This window comes from Phyllopteryx taeniolatus, chromosome 15 (assembly GCF_024500385.1).
Source record: "Phyllopteryx taeniolatus isolate TA_2022b chromosome 15, UOR_Ptae_1.2, whole genome shotgun sequence".
Classification (NCBI taxonomy): domain Eukaryota; kingdom Metazoa; phylum Chordata; class Actinopteri; order Syngnathiformes; family Syngnathidae; genus Phyllopteryx; species Phyllopteryx taeniolatus.
Window position 1 is genome coordinate 4,733,612 of NC_084516.1, and position 21,697 is coordinate 4,755,308.

The window sequence follows — 21,697 nt, forward strand, 5'->3', positions numbered from 1 at the left end:
GACATGAAATTAGGAAAACATTATGAATATATAGTACAATAGGTACTATAGTATACTAGTAGCATAGTACAAGGCATCCGGTTTAGCAAAAACTTTTTTTTTTTTTTGATATTTAAATGTCAATTTTACAAATAAAAAAGAAATATATGATATTGTATCAATTACAACAAATATAATATTGGAATCTTTAAAAATATAAATGTATTTTTTTTGGTCTTTGTTGTTCTTTTAATAGTATTTTTATGAATTTAAATTTGAACTTTTACAATGAAAAATAAAGCAAATTATTTTTAGATTTAAAAAAGAATGGCATGCAATTAAGCACAAAAAAACAAATTCTTTATTCATTAAGAAAAACTAAATGTTGAATTTCATTTATTTTTTCCCCAATAATTTAAGATATTTGTATTTTGTATAAGGAGAAATAAAATATATATATATATATTTTTTTTTTAAAGTCCAACAGGTAAAATTAATAAAACCTTTGTTTATTCATTAAGGAAAACAATAACAAAATATATTTTAACTTTTCAAAATCTTGTACATTTAAAAAAAATAGAAATACATAAGTTTTTGTTTTTTTTAACAAATGGCATGCAGGCACACGATTAGGCAAAAACAAACAAAAAAAAAAAGATTATGCTGATGTTTTAAAATTGTTTCTGTAAATTAAAAAATAAATCGTTACAAAAGAATATATTAAAAATTAAGAATATGTATATATAATACATTTTAAAAAATTAAATAAAAAGCAAACAAGTCAGGCATGCAATTGTTGTCTTAATATATTCAGGATCCAGAAAGCTCTTGAACGCAACAATTTTTGTCAACTTGCGCAGCTTTAATGTGCCTCACAAAGTAAACAGCATTGAGCAACAAAAGGTAACAGGACACTCTGCAAGAATCATTTACCTCTTACAAGCAGCCTCGTCTGACCCGGATAGCCTTTCATCGCGGATCCTGGAGGTGGGGGTAGGGGGGGAAATGTTTGCTAATGGAATCAGTTTTGTTCCCCCTCACTCCACTGGCAATTTTTGTTCTACTTACTTCAAGGAAAAATGAGCTTGAAACAAGTGAAAATGGTCTAAAAATAAGATACCTTTTTACGTGATGAGTTTGTACTAGAAATAAGTTTTCGCAGTGTCTTTTATGGACTATTTCCTCCTCCTCTTATTTCTACGCAGAGTTGCGCGTGCAACTGCAATAACATTTGTCCGTGTGTCAAAATGATCTCAGCAAAGCTTTGAGGCAAAGATTTTGCTTCGACCTTTTTCGTAATTGAATTATTCGATTGAGTGTAAACCTCGATGAGAGAGCTGTAGGCTAACTTTTGGCTAATTTGAGACATCTCTAGACTTCTACTAGATACCTTTGAACCTACACCACTTAAAGTGCAGGCGAAACCGGATGTGACGAAAAGTGCGGGTGTCGAAACGAAGAGTTTGCCGTTAATATGGATGCAGTGGCGTAGCGCTCGTGCGAGAACGAAAGACGGTGGATGCCCGTCGTCCTCGGCAGGTCGGTGGAGGTTGGGTCAGTACAGGACACTTTTCTCTGTTAAACTGTTTCTTATCTGGGAAAGACAAGATTGGGCCCGCTTGGGCAGCCATGGGGAAAGCTGCATTCCGGGAATTCCAGCCGAGCAGTCACGAACCAACGTTACATCGGAATTGTTGAAAAGAACGTTCAGCTAATTGGCTTTTAGCATTTATTTAAAAAACAATGGAACACTATATGAGGTTAAAAACACTTTTTCAAAAGTCTTTGGTAAAAATTCCCAGTCTTGTTGGACGGACTACAACCCAAAGCAGCATACATTACATTAAAAGTCCATTCTCGGTTGGAAGTATCCATCCAGACGTCCGTCTGTTCGTCCAGCGGCTAACACGAGCTACTCTGCGTGTTCCCCGAGTCCGACACGTACGACTTGCTCTTCCTGGAGTACTTCATGGAGCTGAAGGACACCCGCATGCGTTCCACCGTCCGGCTGCTGCGGCACAGCAGCGTGTTCTTGACGTGCTGGCGGAAGTCGTCAGACACGAAGTAGTAGATGAAAGGGTCCAGTACGCTGTTGAGGCTGGCCAAGCACAGGGTGGTGATGTAGAAGGCGTAGCCGTTGTCCGCCACCCCGTCCTTGAGCAGCGAGTAGTGCAGCACCAGCATGACGTTGCTGGGGATGAAGCACACAAGGAACGTGAGCAGCACGATGGCGATCAGCAACACGGCCCTCCGCCGATTCTTTGACGCCGCGGAGTCCTTCATGCCGCGGCCCAGTGCCCGCAGAAGCAGCACGTACGCCACCAGGATGACGACGCACGGCACCAGGAACACCACCGTGCCCATCAGGATGAAATAGAAGTAAGGTAGCCGGACGGACGCGAAGGGATCCAGGGGGTCCAGGATGACGCTGACATCGTGGCACGTGGTGACGGCGGGCTCGCGCAGCCGGGCCGTGTGCTGGTACAGGTAGAGCGGCGTGGTGGTGAGCCAGATGAAAATCCAGATGGCCACGCATACGCCCACCGCCACTTTGTTGTTCTTGCGCTGCTGGGAAAGCGGGTGCGCCACCACCCAGTAGCGCTGCACGCTGAGGCAGGCGATGAACAAGATGGAGCAGTACATGTTCCCGTAGAAGAAGCCCACCAGGACCTTGCACAGCCCTTCGCCGTACGTCCAATCATTGCCGGCCAGGTGGTAGGCGATCTTCAGCGGCGTCCAGATGACGAAGAGCAGGTCGGCCAGGGCCAGGTTGGCCATGTAGATGGACGACGGGTGCTTCTTCTTGGTTCGGAACAGGAACACCCAGACGGCCATGGCGTTGGCGGGCAAGCCCACCACGAAAACCACGATGTAGACAATCGGCAGGAAGACGGTGGTGAGGCCGCTCTGTAAAGTCTCCGAGGTGGCGCGGTCCACCACTATCAGGTCCGAGGTCTGGGGGTCTATGATGCCAATGAAGCCGCGACCCTTTGCTGCGCAAAAAACAAAAAACAAACAAACGTGATCAAATTGAACACACAAGCTAGCCCGGCAGATGTGGTCCACTTGCCTTGATTCAACCTTTGCGGATTACCGTGACCTTAATGACTGAGAATCTACACAGACAAGTCTACCTGTGTTTAAATGGTGTAATACCAGACTTGACTTGAGACTCATGTCCAGTTATACTGTAGTACATACAGTCATTAGCACATTCTTAACACTAATCGTAATAGTTTTGTTTTTTTTCAAAAATTTATTTTATCAATCATTTTATGGCAGAGTGCATTGGGTGATGACCGTTCCTCAAAGAGGCCAACTTTGCTTGCTTTAAGATGTTTATTGACGCTCCACTTGAAGTTAACTGTAAAGCTAAACACACAACAAAAATAGTTACACACGTATATTTTACCAGCCCGTCTCTGTTTATTTTGCTCATTTCTAACCAAGGAACTATGTTTGGTAACTTAAGTGAGTGTTGCAAGCCTCAATGTTAGTATCTAGCTCTCAATTTTTTCACGACTTGAAAACGCAAAAGGCTAAACAAAAACAACCCACCACATTAAACGCATCAGAAGGAACAGAGATGATCATAAAAACAGAGATGATCATAAAGCCTCAACGCCATGCTTCTAGCATGTACACAGTCATGAACCAATGTTACATAAACTGTATTCAGTAGTTAAATTACTCAACACAAATACACAATACACTACTTATCTGTCGTATTAACTAGCATACCAGCCTAAATAACATGCTAGCACAAACAGACGTGACATCACACAAAAACAAATATGCGCGCACAAGCACATTACACAAATGCTAAGTCTTTCAACTCATCTTTTTGCATTTACAATCAATACATGTTAAGGAATACAGGCAAGGTTTAACACCAAAGTAGACTACAAGGCCTCTCAGGAAAGATGCAGAATAACGGCAGATGGATTAAAAAAAAAAAGATGCCAATATGCCGGGCGTCACTGTATAATATTGCAGCATCCAGAGCTAAGGTGAACATTAGCACTTGTGTTTATTTTGCTCATTTCTACCTAACTATCTTCAAATTTTACAAATTTGCTCAACCATTAAACAAACAACAACAAAAAAACGCATTTGGTAAATGAATCCTTCTTTTCCGATACGAAATCACACCGCATTGACCCCATCAACAGGAACAGAGACTGCCAGCGAACTACAACAAAAGAGGAGAACGAGGGCCTTCCGTACTCGAGGGGATACGATGGAGCACTACAACCAAATGGAAACTGTGGAGTAAAAGACAACAATGTCCAACGCTAAGAAACAGCAGCAAACTAAACTAGCGTTAAGCATGTGGGTGTATTTTTGTCCATGTACCATTTACAGATCTGCTAAATAATGAAAGCTGCTTATCCAAGCTGTCCAGCCAAATTGAGATTATGGAGTACGTGTCCAGTATCCGTCAGTTATACGGTATCTGCACTTGTACTTCACTGTCACTAGTAGTACTGTATGGTTTTGCAGAAGCGTGGCTACTGTATAATTACAACATTATGGAGACTCAGTTTCAGCACTTTTACAACACCCAATGACTTGTTTAATGCGAGCAATGTCGAATTGTGACATTTTTAAAGTCCAAAGCAATTAAAGTAAAAATTCGGCTTGTTAATATTTGGTTTTATTCAAATTGTGGACGAGTCAGACGAGGCAAACCACAATATTTGCCCACACGGGAAGGCCCGACTTGCAGGTGATTTAAAGCCGAGGTTGGAGCACCCAACTCGGTAAAAACTTGAGCGACGTACCGATGACTTATGACTGGAGCTTTTTTATTTTTAAATTATTATGATTATTATATATATATATATTTTTACAAGTCAACACAGTCCAAAGTCATTTTAGTTAGTGATTACTGGCTGGATAAAAATGAATCGTGTGATTCAGGCAAAACTTACCTGCGCCATCCGCGGCCCAAAAGTGACACAAGACCATCAAGAAGAACGCCAAAATGCGAACAGGGTCCATTTTTTTTCTCCCCTTTCTAGTAAAAGGAGGTCTTAGTCCACAAGTTTCCTCCACTCTGTGCTCTGCTTTCTTCAGTCTGTTGTGTCCGCACCCAGAAACCACGTCCTTTACCTGAAACACCAGCCAACGTGTCCACCTGCGGTACCGTCGAAGCTCGCCGACCACGCCCCGAGACTATCTGGATGTGGGGGCCTGCTGACGTCATCAGCGACTCGCCGAGCCGGTTGCTCCATTTGATGACGTCACAACGGAACGATATAAATATAAGTTGGGGACCCACGGGATATTTAACTAGTTTGTTTATATTTGATTCTTGAAATTTGTATAATTAATTTATACAAGATATCAATGCTTTCCATCATTTTACTTCATTTATAGGTTATGTTAAATCAAGTATTTTTGGATTTAGTGTTTTTCAAATGAAAAAAAAATAATACATTTCCACAACGTGCTTAAACTTATAACTAAATTATTGCCTTCCATCTTTCTGTAAATTATGCATTACAATTATTATTATAAAAATTAATTCTGTTTAGCTAAATCTTTAAAATTTATTCTTTTTCTGTAAAGGACGTCTTCTAATTATGAAAAAATTATTAACTTTGTATAATATTATTGTTGGGGGTAATTTTTTTAATAAACAATCATAAAAAATCTAATTTAGCAAGATTAAAATTTAATAAATACAAAAACCTCATTTACTTTTAGTACTTTAAATATATATATGTATATACATATACAATATATAAACACCTGTAGTCCAAATTAATAATGTACACTACTAGAGACACAGTACAATTTTACATATTTTTAAACTACAATTTATTTCGTATAACATAGTGCAAAATTTCAACAACAAAAAAAGACACGGTTGCAATGCTTTACGCAGTTATCATAAAAAACAAACAAAAAAAATAATTCAGTGTTATGATGTGCAGCTTGCTCGCCCTCCCTTAACCGTTTTAGAGTCTCTGTCGGTTATGGAGGTCGTCAGACCGATATTCACACAAAAACAAACGCAAAGTGGCTTTATTACACATGCCAACTCCAACACCAATGAAAAACATGGCGGCCCTGAAGGGTCCATAACGCTCAGAACTGTGTAGACACGAAGACTTGACACACTAAAAGACTGAAGAATAAAAACTGAAGACAACATCGCAAGTGTTTTTAAAAAAAAAAAAAAAAAAAGTATAATTGCAAACATCTATCCATTTTATAGGCCTCTTGTTGTCATTGAGGTCATGCGTGAGCTGGGGCTATCTTAGCTGACTTTTGGCCAGAGGCGGGGTAAAACCTGGTCTGGTCGCTAGCAAATTACAGGGAATCCATAGACCATTTACACTCACATTCACACGTACGGACAATTTAGTGTCTTTCATGAAGCTAACATATGTACTTGTGGAAAGTGGGAGGAAACTGGATTATCTGGAGAAAACCTTAAGCATGTAATCATTGTGCTTGTGAAAGGAGTTACACTGAGGAGCGGGAGGATACACCGTGGACTGGTCGCTAGCCAATCACATGGCACACGCTCTATACACACACAAGAGCATTCACACCCAATAAGTAAAAGTCTTTAATGAACCTAACATTCAGTTTTTGGCATGTGGACGGAAACTGGATGATCCAGAGCAGAACTTAAACATGTATTCATTGTGCTTGTGAGAGGAGCTACACAGAGGAGCGAGAGGATATGGACTGGTCGTCACGCTCACACCTACGGACACGCAAACTCAAGTTTCAAACCGCAAACCTCAGAATTATGGAGGCAGGCGTGCTAACCAACCACTCGTCCTTTTGCGCTGGCTAGCACTGCGAGCTTCCCGTGTTTTCGCCAGAGTCGGACGTGTACGTGTTGCTCTTCTTGGAGAACTTGAGCGCGCTGAAGGACACGCGCATCCTTTCCACGGTCCGCTGGCTCCGGCAGAGGAAGGTGTTTTTGACGTGCTGGCGGAAATCGTCAGAGATGTAGTAGTAGACGAAAGGGTCGATGCAGCTGTTGAGGCTTGCCAGGCATAGCGTGGTGATGTAGAAGCCGTAGAGGTTGTTCGGCACCTCATTCAGGAGCAGCGCATAGTGCACCAGGAGCATGATGTTGCTGGGTGCGAAGCACACCATGAACATCAATAGCACGATGACGATCAGCACCACAGCCTTGCGGCGCTTCTTGGCCACGCCGGGGTCCACCGTCATGCTGCTGCGGAGCGCCCGCAGCATCAGCGCGTAGGAGACGGCGCACACGGCGGCGGGCCCCACGAAGCCCGCCGTACCCATGGTGAGGAAGTAGCCCGCCGCAATCTTCTTTTGGGAGGGCCGGGTGACGTCGTGGCAGGTGAGGATGCCCAGGTTGACCACTCGCACCTGTTGATCGTAAAGGTAGAGCGGCACGGTGAGGAGCCACACCGTCGCCCAGATGGCCGCCGAAACCGCGTAGGCTACTGTGTTCTCAGGCCACCGCTGCGCGAGCGGGTGCACCACGGCCCAGTAGCGCTGCACACTGATGCAGGCGATGAAGGCCATGGAGCAGTACATGTTTGCATAGAAGAAGCCCACCAAGACCTTGCACACCCCTTCACCGTACGTCCAGTTGTTGTCGTTGAAGTGGTAGGCGATCTTCAGCGGCGTCCAGATGACGAAGAGCAGGTCGGCCAGAGCCAGGTTGGCCATGTAGATGGATGACGGGTGCTTCTTCTTGGTGCGGAACAGGAACACCCAGACGGCCATGGCGTTGGCGGGCAAGCCCACCACGAACACCACGATGTAGACGACCGGCAGGAAGACGGTGGTGAGGCCACTGCTCAGGACCGACTTTGCCTGCTGGCCCACCCAGATCCCGTCGGGGGTCTCGGTACCGGTGAAGCCTCGCAAGTCATCTGAGGGGGGGATACAGAGGAAGTCGCTGGGTTTTTAAAAGCAAACAAAATGGCAGCGCACCAACCAATGCCTTACTTTCCTGTGAATTACCTCACAATTAGTTGGACAAGCGCTCTTTCTGAAAACTTCTTCACATCTGTGTTGAATTCCTTTTGGGTTTCCTGGGAATTACTGAACTAATAATTTGTCTGATAAGCACTGCTGTTCCGGAGAGCTGCTTCACATCTGTATTGCATGGATTACATCAACTTTTAGCACCTAATCGCTATTCCAGTCAAAGGCCTTTTGACTGCAGTGAATCTCCGCTATTTATGGGGGATAGGGAACGAGCCCTGTCAGAAATTGCGACTAACTGACACCCCCACTTAAAAGGGGTCTGGAATTGCGCAAGGATCCCACAAGAAAACAAAAACATAGCACAAACATCATGCATCTAGCATGTACACGATCATGAACCCATTTTACATAAAAAAGTGAATTCAGGTGTTATATTATTCGACACAAACAAACCACCTTCACTCGAGGCTCATCAATAGCATTTGCTAGCATACTAGGGCGAACAAGACGTGCAAACAAATATGCGAACAAAGCATTTACACAAATGCTAAGTCAGTAAACTCACCTTTTGGGATTCACGCACAATAATTCATGTTAGTGAGTACAGGTAAGTTGTAACGGCAAATTAAATGACACGGGCTATGAGTTGCGGCATTGGGAAAGTGGCCAAAAAAACCAAAAACATTTCAGTTTCACGTTTGAGGTACATTCAAGAACTGTAAACAAGACACCTCAAACGCAGACAAAAAAAATAAAGAATGAATTAAACCTAACAACAACACCAATATTGCATTAGAAGCCGTCAAAATAATACTTTTATTGCTTTGGTGTGAGCACAAAAACTGTGAATAAACGAGCAAAAAAAGGGAATCTGTGAATTTGCTACACACAATTAATTGTTTTTCTTTCCGGCAAATTACTGAACAAATATTTTGCTGTAAAAGCACGGGTTCTGAGAGCTGCATCACATCATGTGTTGAATGGAGTGACCCAGTGAATTGTTGTTCCAGCCGAGGGTGCTGGACTACATTCCATAAGTCCATGTTGCATTCCTGTGGCTCACTTAACTAATAATTAGGAAGCACCATTTCCGAAACTGCTTCACCTTTGTGTTGCACTGAATCCAGCAACGTCTTGCTCATGTAAACGATATTCCAACCCAAGACCATTCGTCCAATACCTTGTTGAATTCCAGTGAATCACCGAATTAATATTCGGCCTTCCACACACTGCTTCTCATCTGTGTTGCACGGAGGTTGTGATTTCAACATTAGTGGTTGTCAGCCGCATTTGTTTGTTTACACAAACTTATTCTAATGAGGCACTTCCCCTAATGGAAACGAGCCGGAAGTACACTGACGTCAAAGCAGAGCGCCACTTCATGTCACGTGACGGCACTTAAAAACTCCACTTTCAACGTGCAATTATTCACACCCCCTACAATAAAACGCTCCCTACTTATACAAGACATACTTTATTACATGTTGTGACTAAAGACACAAAGACTACATGTAACTTCTACTTTTATTTTTACGTTTTGCAGACCACAACAACAACAGCAGCAGCAGCAAAAGTTGATCCACCTGAAAAAGGTCAATAAAACGAACTCACCTGTGTCACACAAGCAGGTGTGTACACAACGAAGGAGAACGACGGCAAGAACACAAAGAAGTCCACGCCACGCAGTCATGGTAAAGTCGTATTTTAAGCTTGTTTTGTGAAATAAAAGAACGACGACGTCGCGTTGGGGGAGGTGTGGTAGCCGGGCGTGGCTCCTTGCGGGTGCTTAATCTCCGCTCGGCTCGGAGCTGGCCTTCACACCTTGGTGACGTCAGTGTCACATGACCGCGGGGAGCCAATTGAGGCCGTTACATTTCCCTTCAATAATAATAATAATAATAATAATAATGATAGTTAGTGTGACACTGACAAAAATTCTATACTTTCATATATATATCGTGATAATCCAAAATGTCACTTCATTTCACAGCTAAAATGAAAAATACAAAAACATATGTACTGTTATTGTCATACATATAATTATAGTCGCGGTATATAATATTATAAAATAAAACAACTCTACAAAATTGAAAACATAAATAGAGTTTGTTGACAATTGTGGCCAAAACCTTTCCTCTGGCGTCATCTAGTGGATAATTTTAAGAGTTTACTGGCTGATGGACATGTAATACTCGTGATGGTCAACAGGGGGTAGCAAAAGCACTGACAACATCAAAAGCCTGCTTGGCTTATCTTTGCGGGATAAGGGTGTTTATTATTCCCAAAGAGGGTAAAAAAAAGTGGTTTCGAACGTGTTTATTTAGCAAAGAAAGTGTAATGTATGATATCAGTAAAGAAAGTGAGCAAATATTACACACAACACGTACAAATATTGACCTCACTAAACATTACAATGTAACAGTTTAAATAGTTTTACAGTGCAAAACGAAAAGTCCTCCTTCATTGTGTTTAAACGCTTGATAATATTTCACATTTTTTGTGGTAAAAACAAACAAAACAATATTTGTGAGAATTTGCTCAAATATGTGCATTTCCACCAAAAGAAATCAAAGAAGGTTCTTGTGAACGATTTTAGATGGCGGTACAAAAAAAGACCGACACTATTCGCGATGATAACACCAACGGGTTAAGTTCCTGCAATCCAATCTAAAATGTTTCCCTCTGCAGACACCACCCAAAAAGTTCCTGAAGTTCCTGAAATCTTTTGGGAGGGTTGCTCGATTAGCTAAATTTAGACCCCTTTTGAAGATTCCTGGGGAAAGTTCATGTGGTAGAAATGCGCTCAAGTCAGTTTGGTTAGTGTTTTTGGATGTGGTCAGACCAGAAGTTTCTTGTAGTGGCCGCGGTGGCTCCCTTGCAACGAATCCTTTTTAGCAAACGAGACGTTTTGCTCTGAGCATTCCATGCGGCCGGACTTCAGGATGATCCTGGTGCTGGACCTGTACGAGTCCGACGAGCTGGCGCTGAAGCTCTCGGCCATCTTCTGACACCTCAGCGCCCCGGCGAGCTCTCGCTGGCACTGGGACGAGCCAAAGCAGTAGAGAAGCGGGTCCAGAAGACAGTTGAGGCTCCCCAAACACAAGAAGACCAGGTAGGCCACGTATGAGCCCTCGGGGGCGTCGCGGGCCTGGTTCAGCCCGTTATGGAGCTGCACGTAGTGGACTAGTAGCAGGCAGTTTGTGGGCGCAAAACACAACAAGAACATCACCAGCACCGTCAGCGCCATCACCAGAGCCCTGGTTCTCCGGCGGGAGCGTCCAGGAACGCCGCGAGGGGCCCGACTCAGGCACCAGATTACGCGGGTGTAAGACACAACGGTGACCAAAAGCGGGGCGACGAAGAGGGCGACGCACAGCGCGAGGAAGTATGCCCCGTAGAGTCCGACCACCTCGCCCACCGGCCGGACGTCGTGGCAGGTGGTGATGTCCAGCTCCTTCAGGGGGAACGTCTGCTCCGATACTAACAGGGGCACCGAGCCGGCTAGGGACACGACCCACATGGCGACGCAGGCAATGACGGCGTTGCGGGGTCTCCTCCACGCCAGCGAGTCGATGGGGTAGACCACGGCCAGGAGGCGGTCCACGCTGATGCAGGCCACCAGGAGCACTGAGCAGTACATGTTCCAGTAGAAGGCGGCGGTGACCACACGGCACATGCACTCGCCGAACACCCAATCGTTCCCGGCGAAGTGGTACGCCGCCTTGAAGGGCAGCAGGCCGGCGAAGAGCAGGTCGGCACACGCCAGGTTGAGCATGTAGATGGCCGCGGGCTTCTTGGGGCGGATACGGCGCGAGAAGGCCAGGGCGGCGCAGGCGTTGACGGGCACGGCGAGCAGGCACACCACGGCGTAGAAAGACGGGATGATCAGCGTGGACAGGCGGCCCGTCAGGAAGCTGCGCACCTCCTCGGAAATTGGACCGGCGGTCACGTTGCTGACCCCCAAGTTGCCTGTGGACCTGGCGGTGCCGTTCACCCGACGGTCCACTTCGAGACCGAAGACATCCTCCAGTGTGAAGGGTTCGTCGGTGAAGGAGGTGTCGAAGTAGGCGAACATTCTTCCTCTGGCGCTTTCTGGACACACAAGTCATGTGTTAATAATGTTGCGTTTCGTTGATTCGCAGGCTAGCATATGCTAACAAAATCAAAGTTAAGACCTGCTATTCCTTTAGCAAAAGTTTATATGTGTAATGTGTTTCTTTAAAAAGAACATTTGTAACAGTACTTTATAAAAAACATATAGTAATGACAATCCAAGAGAAGTTCAGCGTTTAATTGTTTTTGACATTTTTTGCATCAATTCAATGGACATTGTGCTGCTTCTTCTGTTGTGTGCACCTTGGCCACCGAGGGGCAGTATAATACAAAGATAGCGACACACAGGAAGAAGCATTTCACAACTGACTCACTAAGTCAATAAGTAACATTAGACATTTTTTGGCAAATAGTATAGAGAATATATGACTGAGAATTGTCATATTGTCCGTCTACACGTGTTGCTGCACCGATTGTGTTCCTCGCATAAAGGTTTTGAAAGCTATTCGTTAGCCCGTTTCGAAAAACCCGTACTCGCGCTCGTATCTCAAGGCACCACCGTCCCATAAATTAAACAATGTGTCGCTTATTGACCTGCTTGTCGTTCGGACTCGTTCTGTTTAACACATGATCTTTGTTTGAGAAAAAAAAATATTTTAAATAATATGATTGATTATTTAACACTACTACTAATATAAAAATTGCATTTCTTCAAAATGTCTTTGATAATATTAGCAACAACTCCCTGTACAGTTCTACAATTACATTAAGAAACACCTTTTTAAATAAAAAGCTGTGTGACAGTGTCAATGAAAACTAAGTATTATCTTGACCTATTGATTAAAAATATATATATTTGTATGTATTATTGTAACGCGTTGCAATATATTACATGAAAATATTTTTAAATCAAAACCTCTGACAAAAGCGCTCCTTTCAAAATTCTAATTGAGAATAAAGTGAGGTCAATCTTTATTTGCCCCAAATTAAAAATACTCACGTTTGAAATCATTTTTATTGTGCATTATTATACAGGAAAGCGCTAGCTAGTTATACATTATCGAAGAAACAAACAAAACATCATAACGGTCTCCAAAATACAAGTGGTGACGTCATAACATCCAATGTTTATCAGGAATATAAAGATATTCACACATACGAAAATAGTTATCGTTTTTAAACGCCAAGTAACGTTGACGTGATTATTTTAGCATTAAAACAAAAATAAACTTACTGTTGTCGTGGGATGCCGATGCTGCGCATGCGCACACGGCAAGCAGCGGCAGCAGCATGTGAAACGCTTTTGGAGACATTCCGCAGCTTCAAGAACAAAAACACGAACGAAAGAATAAAACGTGTCTCGGCGACCCTCCTGTGAAGCGTCTCACACGCTCGGCGTCGGCGTAGTGTGCTGCCCCTGCTGCTCTTCTTTCGCAGAACGTTCTGCTGGTTCCGCCCACCCATAAAAGGGGGCCCCGGCTGCCGTCCAATCAGCGGCGAGAGCAGCGACATTCTTGGGGCGCTGATGTCACGCTTCCCGTCGCCCCTGCAGCCGGATGAGAACCTAGACATCGGTCCAGATCACCGAAAACACAAGAACAGCAGCAGCATTCCAAAAGTGTGCAAAAGAAAAGTTTTAATTCGATATGATTGAATTATATAATTATAGATAATATCTTTTTTTTTTTTTAAATCTGATTGACAAAAACTCCATACTTGTTTTGATGATTATGATGATGATTATTATTAATGGTAGTAGTAGTAGTAATAGTAGTCGTAATACAAAATAATGATAATATCTAATATTAATAGTAGTACCCCTCCTGGAAGCCGCCACCTTATCGTGGTGGAGGGGTTTGTGTGTCCCAATGATCCGAGGAGCTAAGTTGTCTGGGGCTTCACGCCCCTGGTAGGTTCACCCATGGCAAACAAGTCCTAGGTGAGGGACCAGACCAAGCACGGCAAAAAGACCCCAATGATGAAAGATGTTAATGGGTTGAGGTTTCCCTTGCCCGGACGCGGGTCACCGGGGCCCCCCTCTGGAGCCAGGCCTGGAGGTGGGGCACAAAGGTGAGCGCCTGGTGGCCGGGCCTGCACCCGTGATCTCCAACTGCAGCGTCTGCAGTGATGCGGTCTTTGTATCGGTCCGTTGTGGTAAAGAAGGCGCTAAGATGAAAGGCGAAGCTTTCGATTTACCGGTCGATCTACGTTCCTACCCTCACCTATGGTCACGAGCTGTGGGTCGTGACCCGAAAGAACAAGATCCCGGATACAAGCGGTCGAAATGAGTTTCCAGGTTGTCTGGGCTCTCCCTCAGAGATAGGGTGAGAAGCTGGGTGATCCGGGAGGGTCTCAGAGTAGAGCCGTCTTCATGAGCTAAAATTGTTTCCTGTTGTTGACCCGTCAGGAGTTATTTTGGGACCCCCGCAGTACAATAAATGTAAACAAACATTCCTCCCCTTGCTTCAAATAAGGAAGAATGCTCCTAATGCTGGGGGTCATCTTGTTTTGGTTGCCTTGACAAGCAGATGGTCGACACTCACTGGTTTAACATGACCTCCTACGTGTTTGACAAAGAAGAGACAGAAAATAAAAGTCATGGGCTTAACCCCAACTAACTGAAACACTAATCCTACCCTAATTCTAATCCCTAATTTAAACACTGCGCTGCAAAAACTGGAACTTTACTGGTGATTGGCGCTGGACTCACACACACACGCACACACACACTCACAGCTTCAGTCACAGGATGACTGCAATCTGCTATTTGTGGCATCCCGTGGTAAACATAAACATTTCGGCCCTCCTCTCGTCTCAACATTAGCAAGACTGCTGCTCACGTTTTTACGTAAACAACTGGGAAAACATCAGCATGATCTCTCGTTTGTTTGGTGAAGAGAGAAGTGGAGACAGCTGGAATGCGACATGGATCAACAGCGAGCTATGAGGTCAGCACTTTTCTGTCCTCTGATTGGTTAAGTCAGAGACAGCCAATTTTGGTACTGATTTTCTGACATTATATAATCAGCATCTCTGGTGAGTACGGTGTATTGGACTAAATGTTTTGTCATGTTTTTGTCATGGTTTTCGATAAATATTGAATTTTAACTGCTCCAGATAATTAATGCGTGGCAAATTTGCGTGCTGTTAATTATCATATATATATATATATATATATATATATATATATATATATATAAATTTGTATCGTACTGATGGTTTCTATAATTGCAACATGATAATAGTGGTATTAAAGACCCTGTAAAGTGAATTCAGAAATGTGCTTCTAAATATATGTTTGAAGACAATAGCGGAAAACATTAAAAGACTGAGAACTATGTAGTACTTAATTATGGAGATATCGCGTTAAACTGTTTTAAATTGTTTTGGGGTGTGGCTAAAATGTGAGCCAGTGACGAACTTGGGACCCGGCATGTTAACTCGAGCGCCTTCGTTCACATCAGAGGTTATAAGGCGCAATTGACACATGTAGTTAGCTAGGTAGCTCTGCCCGCACCCATCAAATCTTCCCGTCGAATAGTCGGCCGGCATGGCCGCTTTAGAGCGCCTCGTTGTTGGCTGTGAGTGCACGCACGTCACTGAGAGTAAGGCCGAAGAGCGAGCAGAGGAGAATTTTGCACGTGTGGACCACGATTTCGGGCTGGCAAGGCCGCTTCGGAGTGCCTCGTTGTTGCAGTGTGGAAAATCCCTGCGATGACCCGGTGGGATTTGTATTCCGGCCACCTGAGACTTTAAGGGGATATAATTCCATGGCTCAAACACGTAGCCTCATTTTATATACTTGTTGATTTAAATTTTTTTTTTGTAATCATTCAAATTCTGCACGGTTGTTAACAACGGTCTTACCTGTGACGTGTCAAATCTGCATGTTTAGTTTCACTTTACACAGAGGTTGAAGGCTCAGGTAGCAAATGCATAAAAAAAAACAACCAAAAAAACAGCGAGACAGGAGTGACGAAAGGGCTCGTGTTGAGACAAGCTTATCGTTTCCTGGCAGATATTTCCTCTGCGCGTAGTTAGTTATGACCTCACGTTAAGGGATCATATTTCGAGGCCAAAATCGGAGAAAATAAATATTCAGTCCACAATTCAGGGGGAAAAAAAGCAAGGTACGACATCCCCGGGTTGTGACCTTTGAGCATTATAAAACACGTTAAGGATCGTAAACACGCCGGGTTCAACTCCCACAGAGGCCAACCCACATGGAAGTTTTTTTTTTTTTCTTTCCCCTCATAGAGTGAACAAGACAGCCGAGTGGAGTTGCATGCGGGTCAAAGGCGCACAAAAACATGGGGAAATATTTATTTTTGCTGGTTCTGGTGCTCTGCATAAGCGATACGCTCCAGAAGAAAGGTAAGAGATGATAAGATTGTCACGGGGACATCATTATTTATGGGTTATTTAACTTCTGTTTCACTTTTGGCACTGTTGTTTTGTCCAGGGTGTGTCTTACAAAGTCCCAATGTTTTTCCATTATGTTTTCACAGCTGAGCTTCCTAAGGATACTTTATTGCAGTAACTCCCACGCTAACATCATCCTCATGAGAATTTAGTAGGATTTGAGATTTAAAAAAAGTTAAATTTGTAGATGTCAACAAATCACTATTTGTGGGGGGTTACTGAATGAAATTGTTTTACCTTGTTACAAAGTGTGTTTTCTGGTCATGATATAATCACATGAGGATATTTTGACAAAATAATCCCTCAGTAAGGCCTTTGATATGCGATATGAGTCAATAGGGTGTGTTGCAATAATAACAAAAAAAGTTAGCTAATTTTATTGTATTTTCAAGAAAAATAAATGTTTTATGGTCATTGGTATCAACACACAAGGTTATTTTCACAACTTAATTACTGCATTATGTGTATGATTTTAATTGGTTTGTTGCATTTTTTTTTTGCTACTAGTTTTTAACATTTTCAACCAAAAAAAAAAGTTTTCTGGTAATTATTAAAATTAAATGAGGGTATAATATACAACAACAATATACTTACATATCTGTAAAGCCCTGATTAATATTTTTAATAAGAGGTATTTTTGAGCCCCACACATTTTTTGGGTCATTTTATTGTTATATGAGAGTATTTTGACTACTAAACTAATTAGTATGACTTATGAGTTGACTTGACTTGAAAATAATTTATTTTGACATTGTTTTTGACAATGACGATGACAAAAAACAAACAAAAAAAACAGTTTTGGGTCATTATGTCATCGTTTGAATATATTTTGACTATTTATTGATTTTTAAATGTTCTTGTTTTACAATGTTGTTGGGTTTTGACATTTCCAAGGATCATTATACATATATATATATATATATATATATATATATATATTACATAAGAAGATATTGTGACTAAATACTGATAGATCTGGAAAGGTTTGATTAAGGTATGAGTTAATATAGTTAGATATATTTTTTTATATAGTTGTTGGTTTTTGACTTTTTCAAGTAAGAAAATGTTTTTTGTTTTTTCGTCATGATATCATCATACAGTGAGCTAATATTATCATATTCTGGTTACACGACTGTGTAGCTAACGGAGAGTTTTTGTGGCAGGTAAAACCAAATTAAGCAATCAAGAGCAGAAGAACACATCTGAGGTTTTGCTTCCCAGAACTTTCAAAGGAAAACCACCGGCGCAGACCCGCTTCTTCTCTCTGAACGGGACGCAGCTTCCCGCCTCCTCGCCTCCCAGACTCCGGTTGCTAAGCAACAGCACCGCGGGGTATCTGGACGGCCCGCTGAGCACCAAAATCCTTCCCGCCGCCTACGTGCTGGTCGTGGCCGTGGGGGTCCCAGCCAACGTGGCCATCCTGAGCGCGCTGGCCGCCAAGGTGCGCACGGTGTCGTCTGCCGTCCTCTACAGCAGCCTGGCCGCCTCCGACCTCCTCCTGCTCGTCTCGCTCTTCTTCAAGGCCCACTACCATCTCCGCGGCAACCACTGGGTGCTGGGAGAGGGCGCCTGCCGGTTGGTGACGGCTTGTTTCTATGGCAACCTCTACTGCTCGGCCCACACGCTGGCCTGCATCAGCATCCAGCGCTACCTGGCCGTGGCGCACCCCTTCACGTACAAGCGGCTGCCCAAGCGCCGCTACGCCGCCTGGACGGCGGCGGCCGTGTGGGGGGTGTTCGTCGCCGCCGTCCTCCCCCACCTGCTGGTGCAGCAGAGCTTTCGGATCCCCGAGCTGGGCCGCACCACCTGCCACGACGTGCTGCCGCTGGACCTCGGCTCCCACGTCTTCCTGCTCCGCTACAACCTCGTCCTGACGCTGGCGGGACTCCTGGGCCCGCTGGCGGTGACGGTTTTATGCTACGGGCGAATCATGTGCGAGCTGCGGCGATCGCATCTGGACTGGGCCGTCTACATGAAGGCCATTTCTCTGGTGTTCGCTATCTTCTTGGTGTGCTTCACGCCCGCCGGGGTGGTGCACTTCCTCCATTACGTGCAGCTTTTTGTGGACGGCACCGAGGGTTCCTACGTGGTCTTCAACGTGGCCGTGTGTCTGTGTTGCGTTCACGCCTGTTTGGACCCCTTCCTCTTTCTCCTAATGTCCAAATCTGCTGGATCCAGGTTGTACTACATCGCCTCGAAGCCAAGAAGGCTCAGCGTGTCGTCCTGACAAATTTGACCGATTGGGTATCTCCGTATGGTTTGGTTTTGTAACACACATACTGTATTTTCAAGTCATTGGTCATTCCATAATAATATGAGGGGATTTGGACAAAATAATTACATATCATGGAAAGTCCTGGCCTTTAATATGAGCTGCTCTATTTTCGTGACTCGCGCAAATCCAGCGCCGTGCTCGGCGTAAGACTGCGAGGAGGCGGGCCTGGTCCGGTTTTGGACCGGCGTACCCCCACAGTGCATTTAACAATCCTGTCCAATCGAAGCGGCTTCTCTCATTGTCTTTAAAGGCGACGCAATAGTAGTGCACCGAGACGTCTCTATTTGCGGATGACGACGCAGCGATCTGTGCGTGACTGGAGTATTGCAAGTTCGCGGGTACCCTTATCAAATACAGAATGAGCTTGCAATATAAAGTCGATATGGTTTGTTGCAAAATGGATTTTTGATCGTGTTACTAGTTTTTTAACTGTTTGGCTTCTTGATACTGGTCAAGGTGAACCTCCACGAAAACCCTTTGGCGTTCACGAATGTTTGCACTTTTGAAACCATGCAATATGACTCTGTGTAGGTTTGTACAGTATGAGCAGGACCCTCATACAAATACATCATAAGAAAGCTTTATGTAGCCACAAAGATGTAAATAAACTTTTTCGTTCACAATTTTTTTCACCTACGTTGAAGTTTGCAGGGAAATGTCTTGACAAATGTTAGCAGTGTTTTATTTTTGCATGTTAATACAGCTAATATACGTCTATTAGACAAACACATTTTACAGTATTTGCTATCTCCTCTCTCATGGAAGAGGAATTTCCTGGACTTCCTGTGAGAGGAAGCAGTGAGACACGCCCGCAATCACAAAAACCCAGAGCGGCACGACTGGGAATAAAATGAAGTCATGCTCGTCCACTTGCGTAACTTGGCTCTATTTAAATAATGTTTAGTTTTGTTTGCACTTGATGTGTGTCATCTGTCGTTTATTTATTATGTCTTAGCTCCTGTCCCACTGAAATCAAGCAAAGTTGCCACAACAGAGTAGTATAAGGAAGTAGATAATAAGTACGTATAATTTTTCTAATGTCAACAATGGCACCTTGACGCCTAATTAACCAATCACATACAAACTCACACAACGGAACTTTACTTGGGGTTAATTAGAAGCACTTTAAATGGTAGCAGGTGTGCGTTAAGTCCCATTTAACATGTGTTTGAATGTGATTGGTTAATTCCGAACAAAGCCATGCCCCCCCAGCTACAAGAGGGTGTGCACACTTGTGCAACCACATTGTATTGTGCCGTATTGAGTTGTGAAATTCTGTCAATAGCACCACCTGGTGGTGCGTGCACGTTAAAAACAACAAAAGAAGCTGTTGAGTTCATATGAGACATTTTATGAAGATACCAGAGTGATCCATCTTCACACGCCAGTAACCACATACACTTTTTTTTTTTTTTTAATCAAAATAAGTCATCCAGGCATCACATGGAAAATCTTTGCAACATCGACACGACAGCACGTCGCCACTAATGACGACGAAGAGGAAGGAAGAAAAGATTAAAGACAACAAGAAACAAGGACATTTTTTTTTTCTTTTGCATCAAACATGCAGGGTTTGGCATTTGGAAATTTAGGGAGTGAGACATCAGTAAACGATATGTCTGGAAAATTACGTCACATATTTTCAAGCGGGATTCGGAGCGTGAGGAATTTCATAAGGGAACGAAAATTGCAAAAATGTCACTTAATGTAATACAAAAGGACAGTTTGAGAATTTTAGCTAGCTGCGTTCTGTGCTTAATTCAAACTTGTTTTTAGTTGGATTTCACATTGAGGGATTTAAATTAGTGCAATAAAATAGATACAATTAAAACAATATAAATTAAATAAAAAAAATTACATTTTTTTTGTAGCTGTAAGATTCAAGATTATTTTTAAATAAACAAGCTCAGAATTTTTCCTGTTCAACTCACTGTAATTTTAGAAGTAGAAGGTCGAAGAATGTCTTTAATGCTAAACATGATTAATATTGTGATGAAATTTGCCAGGGTTGTCTATCATGAGTCAACAAACAAAAAAGGTTTCACAAACCAAGACACAGCAGGTCTGCCATTTTGGTTCGAAGCGACCATTTTAAGGTTAGTTGAGCCTTCACAGACAAACTCCTCTTTGAGATTTTGTTCAATTGCTACCAAATTTGAACGCAGCACGGCAATACAGCCAAATGTGTTGAAATATTTTACAAAAAATAAGTCTCGCCACGATATCCTGTCTTACAACGCACTATACAATGGAAGACAAGATGACGTGCGGCCATTAATTACAACTAGGCTACATTCAGCATACTGGAGTTGTATTTTTAATCGTTTGTTTGGTTTAATCGATAGTTTGGTTGATTGCTTGTTATTTCTTTCTTTGCTGGTCCGTCGAAATACATATAGATATATTTTACATGAAACAGGTCCGTGGTGCAAAAAAGGTTGGGGACCGTTGCACTGTGCTGAAAAAGTTTTGATGATGTCATCGATTAATCGACTTCCGACTCGACTTTTATCATATTAGTCGACTACAAAAAAAAAGTAAAATCTATCGTTCAAACCCTACTAGAGAGATGGACGATGCTAAATTGTGAGTCATTTGAGTTTTACGAAAAACATACTAAATGGGAGAGTTTCCATGTTTTCCCCAAACGTTATAAGGGTTAGTTCTTATGAACAACAGAAAGTAGTAACGTCAGGCCTGTTGCCACATCTTTCCACAGTTAAAACTATAACAAAGTCAACAAACACCTGTTGTACAATTTATGATTTGGCCAACACTTTCAAGAATTTTTTTTTTTTTTTAAATACACCTGTCTCACAAAAAGCTTGAACTGCTGTCATGCTTTGTTTCTGGGGGGGGGTTAAAGCAATGTATGGAGGCGATAAGATGGATATCATTGATGAAGCGTCTATGCTACATCACAAGATGTTGAAGCGACGTTGGTGCCTTTTAAAAGTCGTCCGCGGAGGAGATACAACAGAGCAGCAAAAGCTCCCAGCAACATTTGGGAAGCGAGAGAGACATCGAGAG

At 43.1% G+C, this 21,697-nt stretch overlaps 4 protein-coding genes across 8 annotated transcripts; 1 reads left to right on the plus strand and 3 right to left on the minus strand.

Annotated features, from left to right (window-relative positions):
* Positions 1 to 1,694: 1,694 nt before the first annotated feature.
* Positions 1,695 to 5,150, minus strand: f2rl1.2 (coagulation factor II (thrombin) receptor-like 1, tandem duplicate 2). Its single transcript, XM_061747808.1, has 2 exons — positions 4,914 to 5,150; positions 1,695 to 2,972 (listed from the first exon to the last, which is right to left on the minus strand). The coding sequence occupies exons 1-2, from the start codon at positions 4,981 to 4,983 to the stop codon at positions 1,882 to 1,884; spliced, it is 1,161 nt and encodes a 386-aa protein (XP_061603792.1). The 5' UTR covers positions 4,984 to 5,150; the 3' UTR covers positions 1,695 to 1,881.
* Positions 5,151 to 5,776: 626 nt separating this feature from the next.
* LOC133465241 (proteinase-activated receptor 2-like) lies at positions 5,777 to 10,070 on the minus strand. The gene is made up of 2 exons (XM_061747809.1): positions 9,529 to 10,070; positions 5,777 to 7,859 (listed from the first exon to the last, which is right to left on the minus strand). Exons 1-2 carry the CDS (start codon positions 9,605 to 9,607, stop codon positions 6,793 to 6,795), a joined length of 1,146 nt encoding a protein of 381 aa, XP_061603793.1. The 5' UTR covers positions 9,608 to 10,070; the 3' UTR covers positions 5,777 to 6,792.
* LOC133465242 (proteinase-activated receptor 3) lies at positions 9,126 to 19,534 on the plus strand. 3 transcript variants are annotated; one of them, XM_061747814.1, is made up of 3 exons: positions 9,126 to 9,608; positions 16,228 to 16,344; positions 17,614 to 19,534. In XM_061747814.1, the coding sequence occupies exons 2-3, from the start codon at positions 16,256 to 16,258 to the stop codon at positions 18,617 to 18,619; spliced, it is 1,095 nt and encodes a 364-aa protein (XP_061603798.1). In that variant the 5' UTR covers positions 9,126 to 9,608; positions 16,228 to 16,255; the 3' UTR covers positions 18,620 to 19,534. The 3 variants fall into 3 exon arrangements, with proteins under 3 accessions (XP_061603798.1, XP_061603797.1, XP_061603796.1); XM_061747813.1 differs by having other exon boundaries at positions 9,131 to 9,608; positions 17,556 to 19,534; XM_061747812.1 differs by lacking the exon at positions 9,126 to 9,608 and adding an exon at positions 14,523 to 14,918.
* LOC133465239 (proteinase-activated receptor 1-like) lies at positions 10,219 to 16,142 on the minus strand. 3 transcript variants are annotated; one of them, XM_061747807.1, is made up of 3 exons: positions 15,838 to 16,142; positions 13,205 to 13,516; positions 10,219 to 12,009 (listed from the first exon to the last, which is right to left on the minus strand). In XM_061747807.1, the coding sequence occupies exons 2-3, from the start codon at positions 13,281 to 13,283 to the stop codon at positions 10,754 to 10,756; spliced, it is 1,335 nt and encodes a 444-aa protein (XP_061603791.1). In that variant the 5' UTR covers positions 13,284 to 13,516; positions 15,838 to 16,142; the 3' UTR covers positions 10,219 to 10,753. The 3 variants fall into 3 exon arrangements, with proteins under 3 accessions (XP_061603791.1, XP_061603790.1, XP_061603789.1); XM_061747806.1 differs by having other exon boundaries at positions 13,205 to 13,534; XM_061747805.1 differs by lacking the exon at positions 15,838 to 16,142 and having other exon boundaries at positions 13,205 to 13,918.
* Positions 19,535 to 21,697: the final 2,163 nt, after the last annotated feature.

Coding starts and splice junctions, on each gene's coding strand:
- LOC133465242 (XM_061747812.1), top strand. CDS start 14,896: ATGGATCAACAGCGAGCTATGAG. Junction 14,919..16,227: donor GATCAACAGCGAGCTATGAG/GTCAGCACTTTT, acceptor TTCCCCTCATAG/AGTGAACAAGACAGCCGAGT. Junction 16,345..17,613: donor CGATACGCTCCAGAAGAAAG/GTAAGAGATGAT, acceptor TTTGCTTCCCAG/AACTTTCAAAGGAAAACCAC.
- f2rl1.2 (XM_061747808.1), bottom strand. CDS start 4,983: ATGGACCCTGTTCGCATTTTGGCGTTCTTCTTGATGGTCTTGTGTCAC. Junction 2,973..4,913: donor TTGGGCCGCGGATGGCGCAG/GTAAGTTTTGCC, acceptor TTTTTTGCGCAG/CAAAGGGTCGCGGCTTCATT.
- LOC133465241 (XM_061747809.1), bottom strand. CDS start 9,607: ATGACTGCGTGGCGTGGACTTCTTTGTGTTCTTGCCGTCGTTCTCCTT. Junction 7,860..9,528: donor CACCTGCTTGTGTGACACAG/GTGAGTTCGTTT, acceptor TCCCCCCCTCAG/ATGACTTGCGAGGCTTCACC.
- LOC133465239 (XM_061747807.1), bottom strand. CDS start 13,283: ATGTCTCCAAAAGCGTTTCACATGCTGCTGCCGCTGCTTGCCGTGTGC. Junction 12,010..13,204: donor ATCGGCATCCCACGACAACA/GTAAGTTTATTT, acceptor TTGTGTGTCCAG/AAAGCGCCAGAGGAAGAATG.